The sequence below is a fragment of the Oculina patagonica genome, chromosome 7 (assembly GCF_052425735.1).
Source record: "Oculina patagonica isolate OP01 chromosome 7, crgOcupat, whole genome shotgun sequence".
NCBI lineage: Eukaryota > Metazoa > Cnidaria > Anthozoa > Scleractinia > Oculinidae > Oculina > Oculina patagonica.
Window position 1 is genome coordinate 30933552 of NC_135764.1, and position 18798 is coordinate 30952349.

Consider the following 18798-nt stretch of genomic DNA (forward strand, 5'->3'; position numbering starts at 1 on the left):
CTTTTTTATTTATCGGAAATTCCCCCAAGTTACGCTTAGCAGCAAAACTTCAAAGGAACCAGAGGTGTGATGTAAAATAAACAGTAATTCACCGAGCCAATAGGATCCATCAGTGCTAATTATTAATATGAATAACCAATTAGTAACTGAGCTTTGAACGTGCATTGAAATGTAATGTTATAAGATATGCTAGCATACCTTTACAAAGAATTTCTTCGTTCCCGTCTCACTGCTTATACTGGCTGGTTTAGGACGTTCTTTTAACCTACTGGAGTTGCTAAAGATTTGAAGGTGGGTAACTTTTCAGTTAAAATTTGGATTAACCAAGTCTTTAAAGATGTGGAGATTTTAATAGATAAATTAACTTGCCTTAGCGTTGTTGTTGTGGAATAAGGCCATGCGAAAAGAAAATTTCGTGTCACGACCGCGAGATTTTTCATAAAATTGGACCACTCGAGCGATCCCTTCCCCCACCCCACCTATACAAGTACAGTTTCAGTTCGTTCAACGAGTAGTTGCAAGCGGAGTCCCATCTAAAATAATTAAATTCTTTCTAAAGGGGGGATTTTTGAAACTGGTTAAGGCACAAGAATTCTTTCAGCATGAAAGTCTGTTGTTCAAGTGACTTTTGACTGCCTAATAACTTGTACATTGCCTCTAGGCCAATATGCAAAATTCCAGTGAATATCCAGACCACCATTTAGTGTAAGCTTTACATGGCGAATTTTATCCGGGCTGATATTTCAGCTCGGCTTCCAGAAGAAATTTCAAAAGACGTTTGCGATTATATAAAGAAAGTTTTATACCGGGCAGAATTTCACTGAGCCCGGATAGACATTTCCAGCCAGGTCTTTGGAACGGGGCTGGAAATCGCATTCATATTTCGGCCCGCGCTGAAAGGTGAGCTTAAGGATGCACAGTGATGGTTTTCAACGAAAGAAAATGGCGGCCACGATACGTTTTAAGTTTTTAAAGTGTTCAACCCGATATTCGCAACAAAATTCCAGCCCGGACTGAAATGGCCCCTCAATTCGCCATGCGCCCCCTAATTGAAATAGTAATCTATGCAAAGTATTATTTTTAACGAGAAATCTATTTTTGTCGCGGGCCTCTTCATTTGATCTCGGTTAACCGGGCTGGCCCAGTTACCAAGATCTCGACCCACTTCTATTTTCTTAGTAAAAATTTCGATGTGTTCATATGAAAAGGCAGGCCAGCCCGGTTACCGATATCTCGGTTTCTGCAACCGAGAAGAAAATTTTCCCATATGAACACTCCAGCCTGGTAACCGGGATGCAACTTTTTTTGAGAAAATAGCTTCACTTTAGAAATATGCGAATTTAATAGCTTTATTAGTAAAGTTAAAAATGTCGATAAAGCTACGATGGTCGCGAACGATGCATCTTTTTGTGTCGCCATTTTGGTTTCGTCTCTTGGATATTATCCCCGTCAACCGGGCTAAAATTTTCTATATAAACAAACGACAAAATTCGTCCTGGTAACCGAGACAGCCCGTAAACAGAGCTCATTTGAAGAGGTCCTTTGATGAGTACTTTAGAGACTGCGAATATTATTATACAGCTATTTTTAACGAGAAATCTATTTTTGTCACTGTTTATGAAAGCTAGCTCGGTGAAAATTGGTAACCTTCTCAAAAAACCTTCAAATTTCCCTCGGTCTGATTTATGATTGGTTTGCGGTGCTTTGTACCATTTATAGAAATGTACTATTAATAGAAACTGAAATATTTGGATAATAAATTCGTCAATTCTATGCCTGCCGGCAGAGATAGCAAAATTTGCCCACTTTGCTTGCTATATTCTCCAAGGTAAAGTACTAATTTTGCTCTCCCTCAATGCTCGATATTTCAGTTTCAAAGTTTCCCTTTTAACCCTTACAATGCTATGTTTCAGTTTAAATCGCTACGCAAAATGCGTTTTGTTTTACATTGGGAACCGTTCAAATCGGAATTGTTTGTTTTTTTTGCAAATTTATTGTTATTATTATTTCAAATTTTTGATCTAAGTATTTTGTATTTTATTTTCATAAAAAATAGCCTATTATGCTCAAAATTCTGCCGGCAGAATTGATATTTCCAAGCCAAACCAACAAACGACTATCTTTGACATCTTCCATTACAATTTTACCCCAGATTTCATGAGAAAAATTTCGTGTTCCTAAGAGGTTCAAAAAATTCCACTGTATCGTAAGTTATAATTTCTGTAATCTTTTCTCTTTTCTTTTTTGATACACAGAAATCGGCTGTGTGGCCACATACTTCTGCCAAAATGCGTTTTCCTAGACCTTACTGGTCAAGGGATCTCGCTTTCTTGTTTTTGCTCGCCGTGGTAAGTTATTATTAAGTCAGTTTCTATTAAAATGAGTAAGCTCGAAAAAATTCACTCGAATGAGTAATGAATGGCAATATTGCCCATTTTAAGACTGATTTATTTTATGTTTATTTTATTTTGAAAATGTTCCATTAGTAATAGCTTTTAGCTAACTTGTGTTTTTCTAAATTCAGATTCCCAGCGAGTATATCTCTTTGAGGGTCCTGAATTAAGGAGTAAATGGAAGATGTGGGCAAATTTTCACATGGACTGTGACTGGGAATCACAAACAAAATAGGAATAGAATTGGGGCTGGGATTTGGGAAATGGAATTTGGGCAAAATTTGGGATGGCAAATGGGATTTATATTCCCCTTCAGGGTCCTAATCTTTTCTTTATCAAAACACGTGTTGGCAAAAGCGACGAAGAAGCGAGAAGCTTTGATACCCTCACGAACGATTTCTACACGCGCTACGATTTTGTAACATTTATTTCTCACAATATAAATTACAATTATAGACAGTACTTCAACGGTTCTAATCTCAGTTTTTTGTCAGTTTTTTCTTAATCCTACTATAGGCAACGATGTTGAAGCGATTTACGAACAGGAGCGTACCAACTGTTACAAAAACTCAAACAGCTACCTCAAGAATGGAACACGTATGTGACTGCTTTTTTAAAACAATTGAACTCCATTATGTACCTCGCACATGCAGTCGAACCAAATGGCGATTGACAAATGAACCCCGATTTTCTCTGGAAATCTCCTAGAAACCACTTTGGGAAAGCATAGCATTGATTTAATGCATTTTGTTTGGTCAAAACGACGTAAGCGTAAAGGGACTATGTCACGGATTTTAGCCAAATCTAGACATGGGAAATGGCCATCAACTTCGGTCAAATATAAAAAATAACCGCTTAAAACAGTGAAGCGCGCATTTCAATAACACAGCAAATACAATAGAAGGTACAGACGGCCAAAAATAAAGAAGATTGAAACGGATTGCGATATGGGTTTTCGAAATACTGTTGGGCTGAACAGTTTTCAAAGTTAATCTCTTAAATTATAACGCCCGGGGGAAACATTTGGTTGTAATGAAGCTTATGGGTTTGTCATTTAGATCCATAGAAGTAACTTCTTTGCCGTAACATTAAGTTTCATAGCTAGAATTTGGCACAACTTAATTAAACAAACTTAACTTAGACGTGACACAGTCCCTTTAAATGTGGGGTTCGTTTGTTTGTTTGCTTTTCAGGTCTCATAAAGTGCAACGTTTCCTTTGTGGGTGCTTGCTGGCCAGAAACACTTGCGGGCTCAACATTTATCCAGCCTTGTCCGACTCTGTTCTTTTCAGCCGGTGGTAAGTCTTCCAGTAACAAAATTGTCACTTTTTTCTCATTGCATTTATCGTAATCTTGTTTACACAATTCCAAATTGAAATATGCTTGTTTTTTAGGTTTTATTCATCGTCGCTGTAATACAAGCGGTCACTGGGAGAGAATGAATTTCAGTCAGTGCCGGAAGTTAGAAGAGAGCCAAGCGTTAAGGAATGGCAAACAGTTGACATGTAACCTCACAAACACAACGGTGAGTCTTGTAAGCGCAGCGGACAATGGACGGCGTGCATGCCAATCAGGGGACAGTGCTAGCAGACAGCCAACCTTGTTCCCAGGGCTTATCCCGCCCGCTCCAAAACCAAGGGAAAAGCCCTGGGAACGAGGTTGGCCGATAACTGCACGCTGAACGCGGCAAGCGGCATGCGGTTAAATAAATGTTTTTTCATTTCTAGCCCTATTCATCATTCGTTTTTGCCCAAACGACTAAAAGGTTAAAATTTCATGCATGCGGTTTTCAAATGTAAAACACAGGTAAGGTCACAAGAGGGAATGTCTTATCACGTTATCGTCTCCTTTTTACTTGTGCCCAGTCCACTCAACTCAACTTTTCTCTTCCCAGTGCCTGCAGTCCAACAGCCACTTGACAGTGGAACTGAAGGAGCATTACCTCAGTCAAAGTCACGTGTTCGTGGCATTCAGCTGGATTTCTGTGTCAATCATGCTGCCCTCGTTGTTCACTCTAATTGTCTGCACGTGAGTTTTAATTGCCCTGCTCTCTTTCTATCGCTATCATTAGCAGAATTCGAAACATCAAATGCCAAAATGCATTATTACATCAAAGAAAACCTTAAATAATCTTCTAGTAAAGTTGAAAATTACTATACTAGTTCACTTAAGCTGTTAAATTGGTATTGTCATGACTTACACAAGCACGAGGTTCTGAACTCAAATTAAAAAAGTGGGCCAGAAGCATTTCATGCATGAATGAAGGTACTAAGTCATAATTTTAGCACGTTTTGACCAAAATTGCGGCAAAATCACGATGTTAAAGTGATCGATCGGTCGGTCGGTCGGTCGGTCGATTGATTGATTGATTGATTGATTGATTGATTGAGTGAATGAATGTTTGATCGAATGATTGATTGATTGATTGATAGATAGATAGATAGATAGATTGATTGATTGATTGATTGATTGATTGATTGATTGATTGATTGATTGATTGATTGATTGATTGATTGATTGATTTGCAGGAAGCACACTGGCCAAAACAATCGATTCTCACTGCACAAGCACTTACTGGTGGCTTTCTTGATGAGAACATTTACGTATTTCATCGATTACTACGGCGATATGACTCTGAACGATTCTTTGCAGGTAGGTCGCGATATTTTATCCCCACTAAAGCAAAACGTTTTCATTGACCTATGATTGGGGATGCTTTCCACAATAGAATAAAGCTGACGTACTGCATGAAATGTCAACTTCATTGCCAGGGTGTTGTTAGGTAAGACACTTTATTCCCACAGTACATCTCCCCAACCAGGTCCATAAATGGGTACTGGCGAATTGTTAGGGTTACCTCACGAAATGCGGAAGTTATGGGGGGGAGGCTAGTGGCATCGGGGGTTATCTTCTTTATTGCTTGTTCATGACGGATACCGAAAACGGAATTAGGCGTCAGCACTTGTACCAGTTACATATCACCACTTGAAAATCTTTCTTTCTTTCTTTCTAATTTTGTTGCAGAGGGTTTGCACTGGAGTCTGGGTAATAAACCGCTATTTCGCCACGTCGGAGGTCACGTGGATGACAAATGAAGCAATCTTCCTTCTGCGCTTGCTCATAAGAACATTTGATAACACATCTCACTTCTGGTACTATTTCTGCTTTGGATGGGGTCAGTGTAAAAAACAAATGTTACAATTACGCTATGATTAATTATCACCCACTGATAAATACAGCGGTTTTCAAGTTATTATGGGTTTGCTTTGTTTTGTATTTGTGTCGTTGGTAATTGATCAAAAATCAATAAGAGCATCATTTCTTTTTGCTTTTATTTTTTAAATTAATTAGAAGCGAAACCATCGCAGCTTGCATGTTTTCCCGCGCAAGCACCGGTAGCAAGGTTTTGTTTCCCAGTTGTGTTTCATTAAAGGGACTATGTCACGACTAATTTAATTTTATGGTATAAAATTTTGTCAAATATTCGCTATGAAACTAAATGTTTGCAAAGAAATTAATTCTATGATTATAAATGAAAAAAACATAGCTTCATTGCAGTCAAATGTGTCTCCCGGGCGTTATAATTTAAACTTACAAGCAGACAAGATTAACTTTTAAAACTGTTCCGCCGGACCATATTTCAAAAACCCATATCACAATCCGTTTCGCTTCGTCGCTTTTGGCCATCCTTGCCTTCTTTTGTATTTACTGTGTTATTGAAATGTTCCTTCACTGATTTAAGAGGTTATTTTGTATATTTAAACGAATCTCATGGTCATTTCCTATGCCTAAGTTTGGCTTAAATCCGTGACACGGTCCCTTTAAAGAGTATTGGAATCACGCTCGCCTCACTTTCATGTAAGAACCCATGAAGCAATATCCCGGATGACGGGAAGTCTCCGAACCGTAACCTGGGAGATGATTACCTTCACATCTCACAAGATACATAAGTTTATTTATTTCTTAAAATAAATATCATTTCAAGACCTGGTAAATTTACAAACCAAAATTAGCCAGTCTTAAAAACACAGTTCAAATAGCTTTTCGTTATCCACAGGGTTTCCAGCTCTACTGACATTCATTATTTATGTCCCGGTAAGCCTTGCGGTATACGGAGACCAAGATCCACGGTAGGTGTGGTCAGCGTTACTATTCTAACCCTTCATGTAACTGACTCATGATGTCACTTGTAGTTTACATGTCGCTAAGGCCCCCTCCACACTGACCCGGGTAAATTTGAAAACGCATCTTTTTTTCTCCGGTTAGGCCAACCGTCCACACTCATGTATGAGTGTGAACCGGCGTTTTCGGTTGCCGAAAACGGACCTTTCAAACACGCTCTCCAAAGTGGGTATCGTTTTCAAATTTTTCCAGGTTAATGTGGACGGAAAATATTTTATGCGGCGTTTTCAAATTTCTCCGTTTTCAAATTTACCCGGGTCAGTGTGGACGGGACCTAGGTATCAAATCTTTTGTAATTATACTTTCAGTTGCTGGAGCGTTCATGGCCAGGAGCCACTTATGATGATTCTTTATGGACCCATGACATGTATGCTTGTGGTGAGTGTTCAGGATTATTTTTTTCCATTTTCTATAAAAGAGGTTTTTTGGTAGAGTGAAAATGTTGCGCGCGTGCGGACTGATTGACATATTTACCACAAAAAAAAGTCCCCGGATTTGGGGGAGGACGATATCTTGTGTGGTTGCTTTGTCGTAGTTTTCTCGGACCCTGAAGAGTTTGCCTAAAGTCCCTGTCAGTAAAATATTGAATTTAGGTGCCGTCGAAATACACATATAATCACCACATATACAAGAAACGGCCCTTATGGGGTGCCTGACTAAACCTGTAACTGTTAAAGAAGCCTTCCTGTTAAAATCCTTGTTTTCAATTGACTGCTCTTTCTGCATCCTCCAGATCAACCTTGGTATCACAACGTTTGCGTTGTATGTTTTGGTGAGGAAAATGAAGGCAACAAGCACACCAGATCTCCAGATCGCCAGGTAACAAATTGAAAGCACGACACATCTAGTCTCTTGCGAAAAAAAAAACACTGCGCGTTATTGAAACGAAGTCGCAAACTCGACACAAATTAGAAACTTGCAATTGCGCGGGAGTACTGATAACTCCGCTTGGTCAGGGTGTAAGCTTCGTATTTAGCGCCAGATCCTATGTCGGAATATTGTAATTCTCAGTGATTCCTGCATCTTGATTAGCTCAGTATATCATATCACTTCTAATAGAGGCTTTTCTCTTCTATATATAAAAAAGGTAAAGACGGCTGTCGAGCATAGTAGCCAATCAGGCCGGAGCTTATACCGGTTTCTGTATCATTAAAGAACAAGGAGTATTTCTACTCCCCCTTAGATGGGATGTTAGTCCATCGCAGGGTTACCCCCTAGCAGTAAGTTCACTGGTAGCCTGTATATTCCTGGGTGGAGAGAGGCACTATGAAAGTAAAGTGTCTTGCCCAAGAACACAATGCAATGACCCCGGCCAGGGTTCTAAGCCAGACCGTTCGATCCGGAGCCCGGCACACTAATTATTAGGCCACTGCGCGCCCACATTCTTTTCCATAAGCTAACAAGAATTCAGGAGCTCAATATGCACGTGTCATGAAATGCCTTCATCTAAACTTTATTCTCCCAAAGACGAAAATGGTAGGAAATTGTGTGAAAATGGTATTGAGAACTTTGATGTCTATCTTACATCCACAGAAAGGCGACCAAGGGAGCCCTGATATTGATTCCACAGATGGGAGTCATATATTTGGCCATATTTTATACTCCTCGAGGAAATACGGCGTTTGATTACTTTGTGCGAGTGGTCTTCCCACTTCAGGTAAAATATCGCAAAGAAAATCGAATATCAACATACTGTACATGTTTATTCAAATTGTCCGCGAAGCACGAGTCTGAACTGCTTGTCACGAGTATGAAAACAAACAGCAATCACAAAAAGAGCGGGCTTGTTTGTTTATTTTTTTTATTAACGAGTCGTTTTCTCATTCTCTTGTTTGATTTTTTATTAGGGAGCCCTAGCAGCCTTGGTATTTGTCGCGTGGAATTCAGAGGTTCGCCAAGCTGTAATAGAACGCTGGCATCAGTGGTGTTACCAACACAATTTCACAACGGTATTAAATAGTTTACTCAAAGTATTGAGTAGACTGTCCACAGCCTCTCGATTTTTCAACGCAAAAAAGCAAACGAAGCGAGGAAGCGCGAGCGCGCGGGGAGAGGGGGGCGGGAAGCGTTTTGCGCTGGTGTCCAGTTCTCTTCCCGTTCTCACCGCGCGCTCATCGATCGAAAAAACACGAAAAAATAGAGGGCTGTGGACAGTCCAAGTATTGAGTGTTTTGTTACGATTTTACGGCGTTGCGCAGGCTTGAGGAAGAAGTATAAACCATTATACTACTGTTCTAAGATACATGAATGGATTTAGAAAAATACCTACCTTTGTATAGCTTTCTACAATTAGGAATATTAACATTATCTTAGTACCGTTACGCGAAAATCTGTGTAAATTAGTCTTCGAAGTTTTGGATTTCTAAATCTATAGAAGTCGTGACGGCCATAACTAAAATTTTCTCAGCGGTCTTTACCAGAGATGGCTAAAGTCGATCGCCTTATACGTTTTTCAACCTGTACACACGGATCTGGAAAGCCTGGGATCTAGCGCGCATTTTACTGACTATAACATTCAGCGAGAAAAAAAGCGGGATTTATCTGGCGGATCCGGTGCTTCCCAAGGTTTGTTGTAGGAATTTCAAAACCTTGTGTTGAGACCTGTTGGGCTTGTGTTCGAATTTCGCTTTCCTTTGATTGTTTCACTCTCTAGCTATTCATGGTAAAATGAAGAAAAGAAGAAATTAGATAGGGTAGATAGATAGAAACTTAATTTAAAAAAAATGTCATAAACCACCTAGCTGGGGAAAACTCTCCCACTAATACGGGGACATAACAAAAAAGGGTTAAAATAAAAGAAAATGCTAAAACAACTATGGCTATTTACAATAATTAAATTTAAATCTAAGTTAAAATATAATACAATAATACATAATACATAATTAAAAATTCTTTAGGAGGAGCAGAGCGGACAGCCTCTGCACCCATCATCTAATAATGCATCAAGATTGTTAAGATTTCTGATGTTCGTCTAAAAAATACATATATACAAAACCGCAGAGGAAGGCCATAAAAGAACGAGAGCTTGAAAAAAGCTAAAACTCTCTCTTGTCGGGCCAAAAGGTCTCATGCGCTCTCAGCGACCCTCATTTTTTTCTTGTGGGCCGTAGAATTTTTCTCAACACAGCACTTGTCATATGCACGTAATGACCGTTTTTTATGTTTCTTGTTTAATCAGAGAAGATCGGGATCAGGTTCTGGGCCGGTCGAGCAAGCTCCTGGCATAATGGCCACAAGGGCCGGTGCAAGCTTTGCTTCGTCACTAACTCGCACGACAACACTAAATCCAGGTGAGATTTTCTTCTTTTCAACGTCACGAAGAACATTTATCATTGTGGGGATTCGCGCGCCTGGGATTAACCTGGTAGTAACCTCCCGGGGGAGGGGACTCCTATATAAAAGGGACGAGAATAGGCTTTTATAGATTGTGCTAGCATAATTTTTGGCATAATTGGAGCTAAAAAGCATAATTTGTGAAACGAGCACTGCCACGGCATAATTAGCAATTTTTAGCACTTTTTGGAGCATAAATTCATAAAATGTAGTAAATATGGTGTACTTTCTACAGAAATAAATGAAATTTAGGTAGTTTGTTCTTGCAATGCGTGTTTTAGCTATACAATTGTGATTGTTAAGTCGTTGGAGGCATTTTACAAAAATTTACAACAACAGTTTATTTAAAAAACATCATAATTTGGTGTCGTTATTGCGCACCTCTATGTATAGAATCTACGTCATTTTGTGAGCATAATTTCGGAAATCAGAAGCATAATTTGGGAATTCCTGCATAATTTTTGCATAATTTGGCAAAATTTTGAGCACTGCTAGTAGCATAATATGCCACTTTTAGGAGCACAATCTATAAAAGCCTACGAGAATGCTCGCCGGAAGAATTTGAATTAAACCCCTAAGGTAGACCAATCTGGGCAATCTCAATTTTTTTTCGCGCCTGATCGGTCTACTAGACAGCGCTGTTTATGTCTTCATGTGCAACCCTAAACGAGTACTTCATCCCGGGGGGGGGGGCACTCAAAAAAGTTTTATACGGGGAGGCTCCGCCCCGAGCTCTTACCCCTTACCCTTTTACATACCATTTTCACAGAAATTGCACCCCTTTCGTATACCTTTCACTGAAAAAAGGTACTCCTTTCATATACCTAAAAGACTTGGCATAGACTTAGAACAGGACGTTTTCTTGTCATTTTCATGTTGCGCTTTATAAATTAAAATAATACAGCCATAAAGTGCGTCTGTTCGAAATATTTTAATTCAAGGCTCTTTATAAAACCTAAATGACGGATTTACATACCCTTTCATATACCTAAACTTGTGAAATCCCTACCCCTTTATATACCTAAAGCCTGAAAAATGTACCCCTTTCGGGCGGAGCCTCCCCGTATAGGCCATTATAGGGAGTACCCCCCCCCCCCTCCGGTACTTCATGTCTCAAAATATTGATGTTCTATCCTAAACTTCCTAAGTAAGACCAAAATGCGTAATTTACACCCCAAAGCGGGACACCGGAGTTAGAGAGTTATACACTACTTATTAGAGAGACTTTGTAAGATTAGTGAGCCTCTGTACGGTTATCATAAGATACTTGACCAGTTTTTTTTTTTTGTTCACGTGATTTTCAGAAGAAATTCCTGGAACGCCATTGAGCTTACAATTCGGTATCCAATCACCGATCCCTGGTCTAGCACGTGTCCACCCCGAGTGGACTGAGCCCAGGATGATTGAAATGAGAGAGATTAGGCGCCAGTCGCCTCCAAGTCAGGTAAAATGTTGTAGATAGCAAAATCATGCGTGCGAATTTTTGTTATTCGTAATCTCCATGTGTCACGCCAGAAACCTGGTTTTGTTACTGTTGTTGGTGGTGTTGTCGTAATTGTTGCGGATTTGTTGTTGTTGGTTTGTTTTTGTTGCTTGCCTGATTCAACGACATAATTTTGATATTTTGTTTGTTCAGTCAAACGAAGTCGCGCAATTGCAATCTTATTTATTGGAAACAGCACCAGATCAGATTGTTTAGAAAATGTTATTGTTGTCTTCTCCCAAAACATTTTACACCTACTTGAAGGGCTTCTTATTAAATAAGCTCTGCTGTTCTGTAACAACGCTCGGACGTGTTGTCCTGGCAATGATTGTCTTCCTGTGCAAAACAGCATTGTTATTTGTTTGGAACTAGCTATAGGGCTTCGTGTAGCTCCGGTCCCTTCGTTGGCTCCCAGTGCTCGAAGGTGAACGCCACGCTTGTCTTGAATCGGAAAAGGCAAAGAGTACCTACCATCTCATTGATTTTTTTTTTTTTTTTTTTTGCCTTTTAGACGAAAACTACCAAGGTCATCCTTCATCCTCAACCAGGCTGCAGCCATCAGACACCTGTTACAACCCTCAGTTCACCCGTTGCCTCGCCTAAATGTACCATCCCTTCTTCCAGCGCCGAGCAAAAGTCACTTAAAGCCCCGACGCGGCCCGAGCTTCCCAGACGAGGATCGCTCCCGGATTACTTTAAAACGAATATCCGCTGCCAGCCCATGGAAGCTCAACAACAACCAAGGAGGAAAGAATCTAGACAGTCCTACGACTCCGGCATAGATGGAATGCAGGCTGAGAACCGCCTGTCGTCAAAAATCCAGATCTTTGAGGAAGAGATCTACCTTGAAGATTCGTTGCCTGTCAGACCCGCTCCCAGCAGAGTTTTGGACGTAAAGAGGAAGAGTTGCCCCGCAGTTGGTCAATCTCTCAGAATGACAGAAAGCCTGCCACTGAATATCTACGAAGCATTCAAAGGGTACGGAGTTTGGGATAAACCCAAGCCTTTGAAGAAGCCACGAAAACACAACAGATCCAAAAGCTTGTTCAGTGACCTTGACTCCGAAGTAGAGCGTCCACACTTGTCCCACCGTCGTATGGCCTGGACCACTGAAGATGTGAATATCACCAAGTCGAAAAAGGACAATCAGTCCCGCAAATAAGGCGAACAGTAGACTACGAGCAGTCCCTATTTTTTCGCAGAGTCCGTCTAGCTTAAAGCGAAAAAAAAATGAACGCGCGGGGGGAGGAGGCGGGGTGAGGCGAGAAGCGAAACAAAAAAAAAAAATCGCTTCAAGCTTTTTCGCTCTGCGAAAAAATAGGGACTGCTCGTTGTCTAGGCAATCATTTACGTCCTAGATTAAACGCAAGCTGCACATATTACAAATTTTTCGATTTTGTGTCATTTGCAACGGCCTTGCAAAATTTCAAATGTAACAAATGGTAAAGAGTTTTCGTAGGGGCTGTACATTTTTCGTCAAGGGTCTTTTAATGTTTACATGTACGGTATGTATTTTTCGTAGCTCCATCGAGGCCATCCCAAACCTTATATTTCTTTACATTTTTTGTCCGTCGGTTTTCCATAAAAGTTGTGCAAGACAAAGGTTTTGTAAATTATCCCGATTTTCGTAATTTTCGCATTTTCAAATATCAAAATTTTGCAGATTGCAGCGTACTTTACCCTCCCCCCCCCCCCCATCCCGCGAAATACAACTGTGTAAACGTGTGTGTTATAAACATTGATTCTTGTAATGTTTGTGTTTTCTGCGCTTTCTTTTTGTTTCACTGGTTTTCAATATTTCCTTTCCTCCTTGATGCAAAGAATTATTGACTTGTTCGGTCCATGAATACTCGCGTAAAGTCGCGTTGGCCAAAGCACAAGAAAGCCAAGCAAGTCTGACTTTATGAGTGCGCTGTAACCGCTTCATAGTCAGTTTGCATATGAACGATCATCATCTGATGGAAACCTCATACAAAACTAAAGCGAAAAACATTATTTTTGGAACTATTTTGGCCTTTGAATCTCTTTGAAGAGAAACCGTAACGTTAAAGAAACTGTGTTACGGCTGAGTTAAGTTTAATTTAAGTTTTGCAAAATGTATGAAACTTAATGTTAACTTAACTTAATGTGTCTCCCGTGTGTTATAATTTAAAGTTACAAGCAAACAAGATTAACTTTGAAAACTGTAGAGCCCAACAATATTTCAAAAACCCATATCGCAATCCGTTTCAATCTCCGTCGCTTTTGGCCATCTGTACCTTGTTTTGTATTTGGTGTATAAAATACTAAAAGAAAGTACGCAACAGACGGTTAAGACGAAAATCGCGCGTATGACTTTCTAAAGCGCTAGAAATACAAAAACGTGACACCAGGTAAGGTTTAAAGTTTCATTATAACTTTTCACCGGTAAAAAGGGATATTTTTCTCAACTTTATTTCAAATCCATACAAGCCTTCTTAGTACATCCATACAAACTCTCATAGTACGCTTTGGTTACCTGTGATTCAACATCAGTCAAGTTAGTCTGCCATCACGTATGCCGACTTCGAATACACGTACAACGGTAGAAAAGTTCTTTAAGCGAGCTCACAATTATCCAGTACATCATTCTCCCCTGAACCCAAAACTCTGTTTAACTGTACGTTAGAAATCAAACGCGTTTTGCCGATGGATGCTCTTAAAGTTGATTCAGTACTCTTGACAATCAAAGATGGCGTACCGTGAGGCGTACCGAACCTGAGGGTGTTTACCATTTACAAAAAAATTCCGTAAATTCCGGGTGGGATGTAAATGGAACACGACTTTTCGGTTCGTTCCACTGGAAAATTCCCGAAATAAACGGACAACCTGAAAAGATAGTCCCGTTTTCCCGGTGGAAACTTCCCAATGGAAATTCGTGTTCCATTTACAGATTTCTCGTCTTTCTCACTAGTCCCAAGCCTTTTTCACAGCCGGGTCTCACGTTTCCTCAACTAAAATGGCGGGTCAGTCTTATGTAAGTTCTTCATAGGTGCGTTTTCAGGGTTTAATCGAGTGCTCTACTCAAGTATTTGCATCAGATCTACAAAATATACTGCATCACGATAAATGGTAGGTGAAATTTGTGCCTAAGTCAAGCTTTCTTTGGGCAGAGCAAGTATATTAAATTCATCGATCGAATATGCTGACAAAGCGTTACTATTGTGGCACAGGTAGCGTCTCATGAAAGTTGTAGCCGCTGCAAGGATACTAATTTCCCCCATCATCTTTTGAATTTATCAGACTTTTCTCGTAACTACGAACTTTATGATTTCATGCATCATCACTTGAGTATAAACATCTTTCGCGGACGATCCCGAAGCGAGCAACAGAAACCGAACAGAGAGGAGCCTGTGGACGAATGAGACCCGTCTAAATGGAACGCACTCTTCCCAACGGAAATTCCCAACGGAAATTTTCCGAAATTTCTTGTAAATGGTAAACACTCTGAGTAAACAACAAAGTGCCTAGTTCCCAGTGCTACTCGGTTGGAGTAATCGTAACATTGCCCGTCCACGGGCCACAGCATATAGGCGCCGATAGGCGCCACCGCCTAATGATAAGTGAACAAACAGAAACTCTCAGCAACAAATTAAAACATTATCTTTATTTACAATCTCAAATATTTGTTCCTCTTCTATCCTTGGGGAATATTGAAGCATGATAATAATTTACACCTAAATTATTTCCAATTTCTTGAACCTCCAAGGGAGACCGAAATTGGTTTGAAAAGGCTTTTGGTTCAAGTTATCAGCATACCACTGTATTACAATAATTAGTGATCTTGGAAATTCCAATATTGTTACCAGGGTCTCTCTTCTTCCTGACAAGAGAACTCCCATTCTCGTACCCATAGCCCTTTCGTTTCTCTTAGCCGTCTGGGCCTTGGCACGCGAAAAACTAAGGGCTCTGGGGACACAGGATTTCCAGTCCTAGATGCTAGGACTTCCAGTCTTCATGTATGCAGTCATGATATTTCAAAAGAATGTATGAGAGAGTCGTTACGTTTTTGACTTCCGTTTAGGAATTCTTTTTTCCAAACAGCCCATTAAAAAATTCGATTTAGTTTTAAAATCTTATGTCCCCAGAGCCCTTCATTTTCTCGTGCCAAGGCCCAGCCGGCTAAAAAAAGGAGGGGCTATGGTGACGAGAATGGAGAGCTCCTTGGTATGAGGTTTACTTAGGAAACTTCTTATAACAAAACTGCAGTTACAGTAGTTTTAAAGTACAGTAGGTTTACAGATTGAAATCAACCAATCACTTCTTACCAGTGAACTGCTAGGCTGTGATTGGTGAATTTTGACCCACTGAGGAAGAAGTCTACTAAAATGAACTCCTTGTTTGATATGATTGACAAAATTAATCTGAAGCCTTCTTCAAACCTTGCAGTCCAGGTTTCGCCCCGAGGGCCACACAACAATGACATCTGTGTTACCGTAAACAGCCAGCACAAGATGCTAGCACTTGTACATGATTTTTATCAAAAAATTCACATCCCAGCATGTGGTAAAAATGCATTGTAGTGACCTGACTTGTCATAACATTCTCGTGTAGCCTCAGCCTTACTCAACTTTGTTTATGACATGTTTTCTAAGTGAGGGTGGTTTGTTCAAGAATGGATTCCAAGTTCCTTGTATTGAAGGGTTCTCTGTGTGCCAGAATTTTCTTAATTTCTGCACTTCTTCTCCAGATGCGTTTTTAAGGCTTGTAACCAATTCTTTAACCTTCTCTGGTTTCGCGTTCCTTATATTGACCTCTTTGGTATTACCATTTACTAAACAATGAAATAAAGAAATACAAACAGAAATCAATGACAGCTCACTAAGCAATAACTACCGTATTTCAAGATTGAGTGCCATGCCGCTCTTTAAATTTTTAGTGTTTCGGTTGCACCGCTTCAGGGGGGCTGCACTCTTTAAAAAATAATTAACATTTGTAATGAGCTTTCATATGCGGCACTTAATTGGGGGCAGCGCTTAAACGGCAACAGTCCTTACTTGGGTAAATATGGTATTTAACAACTGGACTTTGAGTCTGTGTTTTCTATGAATGAACAGTCAACAAGGCAAAGTTAAGTTGACTATTACTCGTAGAAAATGAGGGCAAACAGTCTTATTGTTTTAGCACACATTTCAAGGGATTGTGTCTAAAACCTATAATTTTATGAATTTTAAAGTAAAAAAATAGAGATTATCAGAATAATTTTAATGATTGCAGTGGCTCATCCATTATGGAGTCTTGGACTCCTTTGTGGGTCTCTTATGGCTAATTTTATTTGATATATTTATTTTTCTCTTTTTTCCCCTTTTTTTGTACATTTGTGTATACTTTTCTTATTTGTAAGTTTGTTGCATTTATGTTTTAATTTCTTCTGTATATTTTTTATCTGCCAGGAATTGTAATAAAAATAAATTAATAAATATTAAATAAATAGGAAGAGCTTACAATGTAGACTTAGGTAAATAATCCTCTGCAAGCTAACTTGCAACTAAACCAGTTTTGCTTGTAATAATTTTGTAGGTTGTACAGTCAAAACCTCTTGCATACAGTCACCAGGGGGGTGGTGAAAGGAATCTGTATTGTGGAGGTGTCTGTTTTACAAAGTTAAAGTTCATATGAACTGTTTGTATTAAATAGGGTAGTGTCCTTATTATTAGTTGTAAAGCTGTCTGAAAGAAGAGGTTTGGCTGTAATATGCAGATTTAAAAAAATGCTTAGCATTTATAATGGTATACTTTAGTATCCGGCCTCAAGAGTCCTCATGGGCCCGATGAGGATAAGTACTTTAGTGAGTATACTTGAGTAGAGTCCAAATCAGTTGGTAATCAATACAACTGATTTAACAATAATGTTAAGCCAGTGTATGATCACAGACAAAATTGGACGACACAAATTCCTTTTTTCGAAAAAATATTACAGTGAACTACATTTTCCAGTGTAGACATCTTTGGGACCAGCTTTTGTTTGCCTTCGCTCTACACCATAGAGCAATATTGCTCTACACCGTAAAGCAATAAAAAAATTTAATAAATAAATAAATAAATGTCATTAAAACACAACTAATAAAATAGCAATAAGAGTAGTTTTTTTGTTTGTAATAGGGTAGTGTCTGTAGTATTCATTGTAAAGCTGTCTATAAGAAGAGGTTTGACTGTTATATGTAGATTTAAAAAAGTTAAACATTTATAAAGGTAATTTATGGAGTGAGTAGAGTCCAAATCAGTTGGTAATCAATACAACTGATTTAACAAGAATGTTAAATCAGGGTATGATCACAGACCAAAGTGGACGACACAAATTCCTTTTTCAAAATTACAGTGAACTGTATTCTCTAGTGTACACATCCTTGGGGTCAGCTTTAGCTGTCAGCCATTTTAGCCTTATTTTATTGGACATCATAAAACAATAAATAAATTAAATAAATAAATAAATGACATTGATTATATAGCAATTTACTTAGAGTAGCTTTTAATTGAGTGTCGTAAAATGAAAACAAAGTAACCACTCTGGCCACTCACAAAGGACACAGATAATCCTGCCAGTGAACTTATCAGAACTTGAAGCAAATACTCGAAGCAGGGGAAACGTGCATAAGTGAGTCACGATTGGTTTTGGCGTTTTGGCATACCATTTTGAAAATCTTGGTGAGCCATTGGCGTGGGATAATGTGGTTTCAAATTTAAGATTTTGCAGTCCTTAGACTCCTTAGGCGCTTGGTTTATCTTCGGCATGTGATGTAATTGTGGGGTGGTTCCACATGCACAGTCAACTCGATCGAACTAATGATCAACAGTTATCGCATCAATGTATTATTAAAGTTCGATTAAGTTCGGTAGAAACATCAAAATACTTTACTATTATACCACAGAAATAACTTACTAAAATTTGCAATGATCCTGGGATGCTTTCCGTTTCGTTCTCTGACGTAAATAGCAATTCCAGGATTGTTCTTTGCAAAATCCACGATGTTTTTATCAATGAACTCCCTGAAATTAAAAGCACATGTACGAACATCAGGGCTAAAATCGGCACTTTGCAATCAAGCATTCGCTTCAATGATTACCTAACGCCTCTACTGCTCCCTCCAGTTTTACAGTAGTTGAAAGTGACTCGCATTAATGGTCGAACATAGCGACCTAACACTCTATTTGCTACGTTCACTTGCGCCATCTTGGAAACTTTCAGGGATATTTACGTCATGTAAGCAGCATTCTACGGTCGGCTACATTGTAATCTCGTTCCCAGACCCCTCGCTGGAAAAAATTCTGCGATCCTGAGGGATCTTTATTTAGTTTTTATTTATTTTTATTTTTTATTTATTCTACTTTTTCTTTTTTCTTGTATATTATGTGACAAAGCGCTCCTCCTTGGGAATTGAACTAGTTAAGA

At 39.2% G+C, this 18798-nt stretch overlaps 2 protein-coding genes across 2 annotated transcripts; one reads left to right on the forward strand and one right to left on the reverse strand.

Annotated features, from left to right (window-relative positions):
• The first annotated feature begins 4357 nt into the window (after positions 1–4357).
• Positions 4358–10478, forward strand: LOC144659379 (calcitonin gene-related peptide type 1 receptor-like). Its single transcript, XM_078519788.1, has 10 exons — positions 4358–4421; positions 4922–5045; positions 5418–5568; positions 6451–6523; positions 6884–6953; positions 7309–7394; positions 8109–8232; positions 8423–8524; positions 9754–9865; positions 10426–10478. The coding sequence occupies exons 1-10, from the start codon at positions 4387–4389 to the stop codon at positions 10476–10478; spliced, it is 930 nt and encodes a 309-aa protein (XP_078375914.1). The 5' UTR covers positions 4358–4386.
• A 4531-nt stretch (positions 10479–15009) lies between these two features.
• LOC144660967 (large ribosomal subunit protein mL43-like) lies at positions 15010–18596 on the reverse strand. The gene is made up of 3 exons (XM_078521688.1): positions 18473–18596; positions 18289–18395; positions 15010–16183 (listed from the first exon to the last, which is right to left on the reverse strand). Exons 1-3 carry the CDS (start codon positions 18577–18579, stop codon positions 15972–15974), a joined length of 426 nt encoding a protein of 141 aa, XP_078377814.1. The 5' UTR covers positions 18580–18596; the 3' UTR covers positions 15010–15971.
• Between the last annotated feature and the right edge of the window lie 202 nt (positions 18597–18798).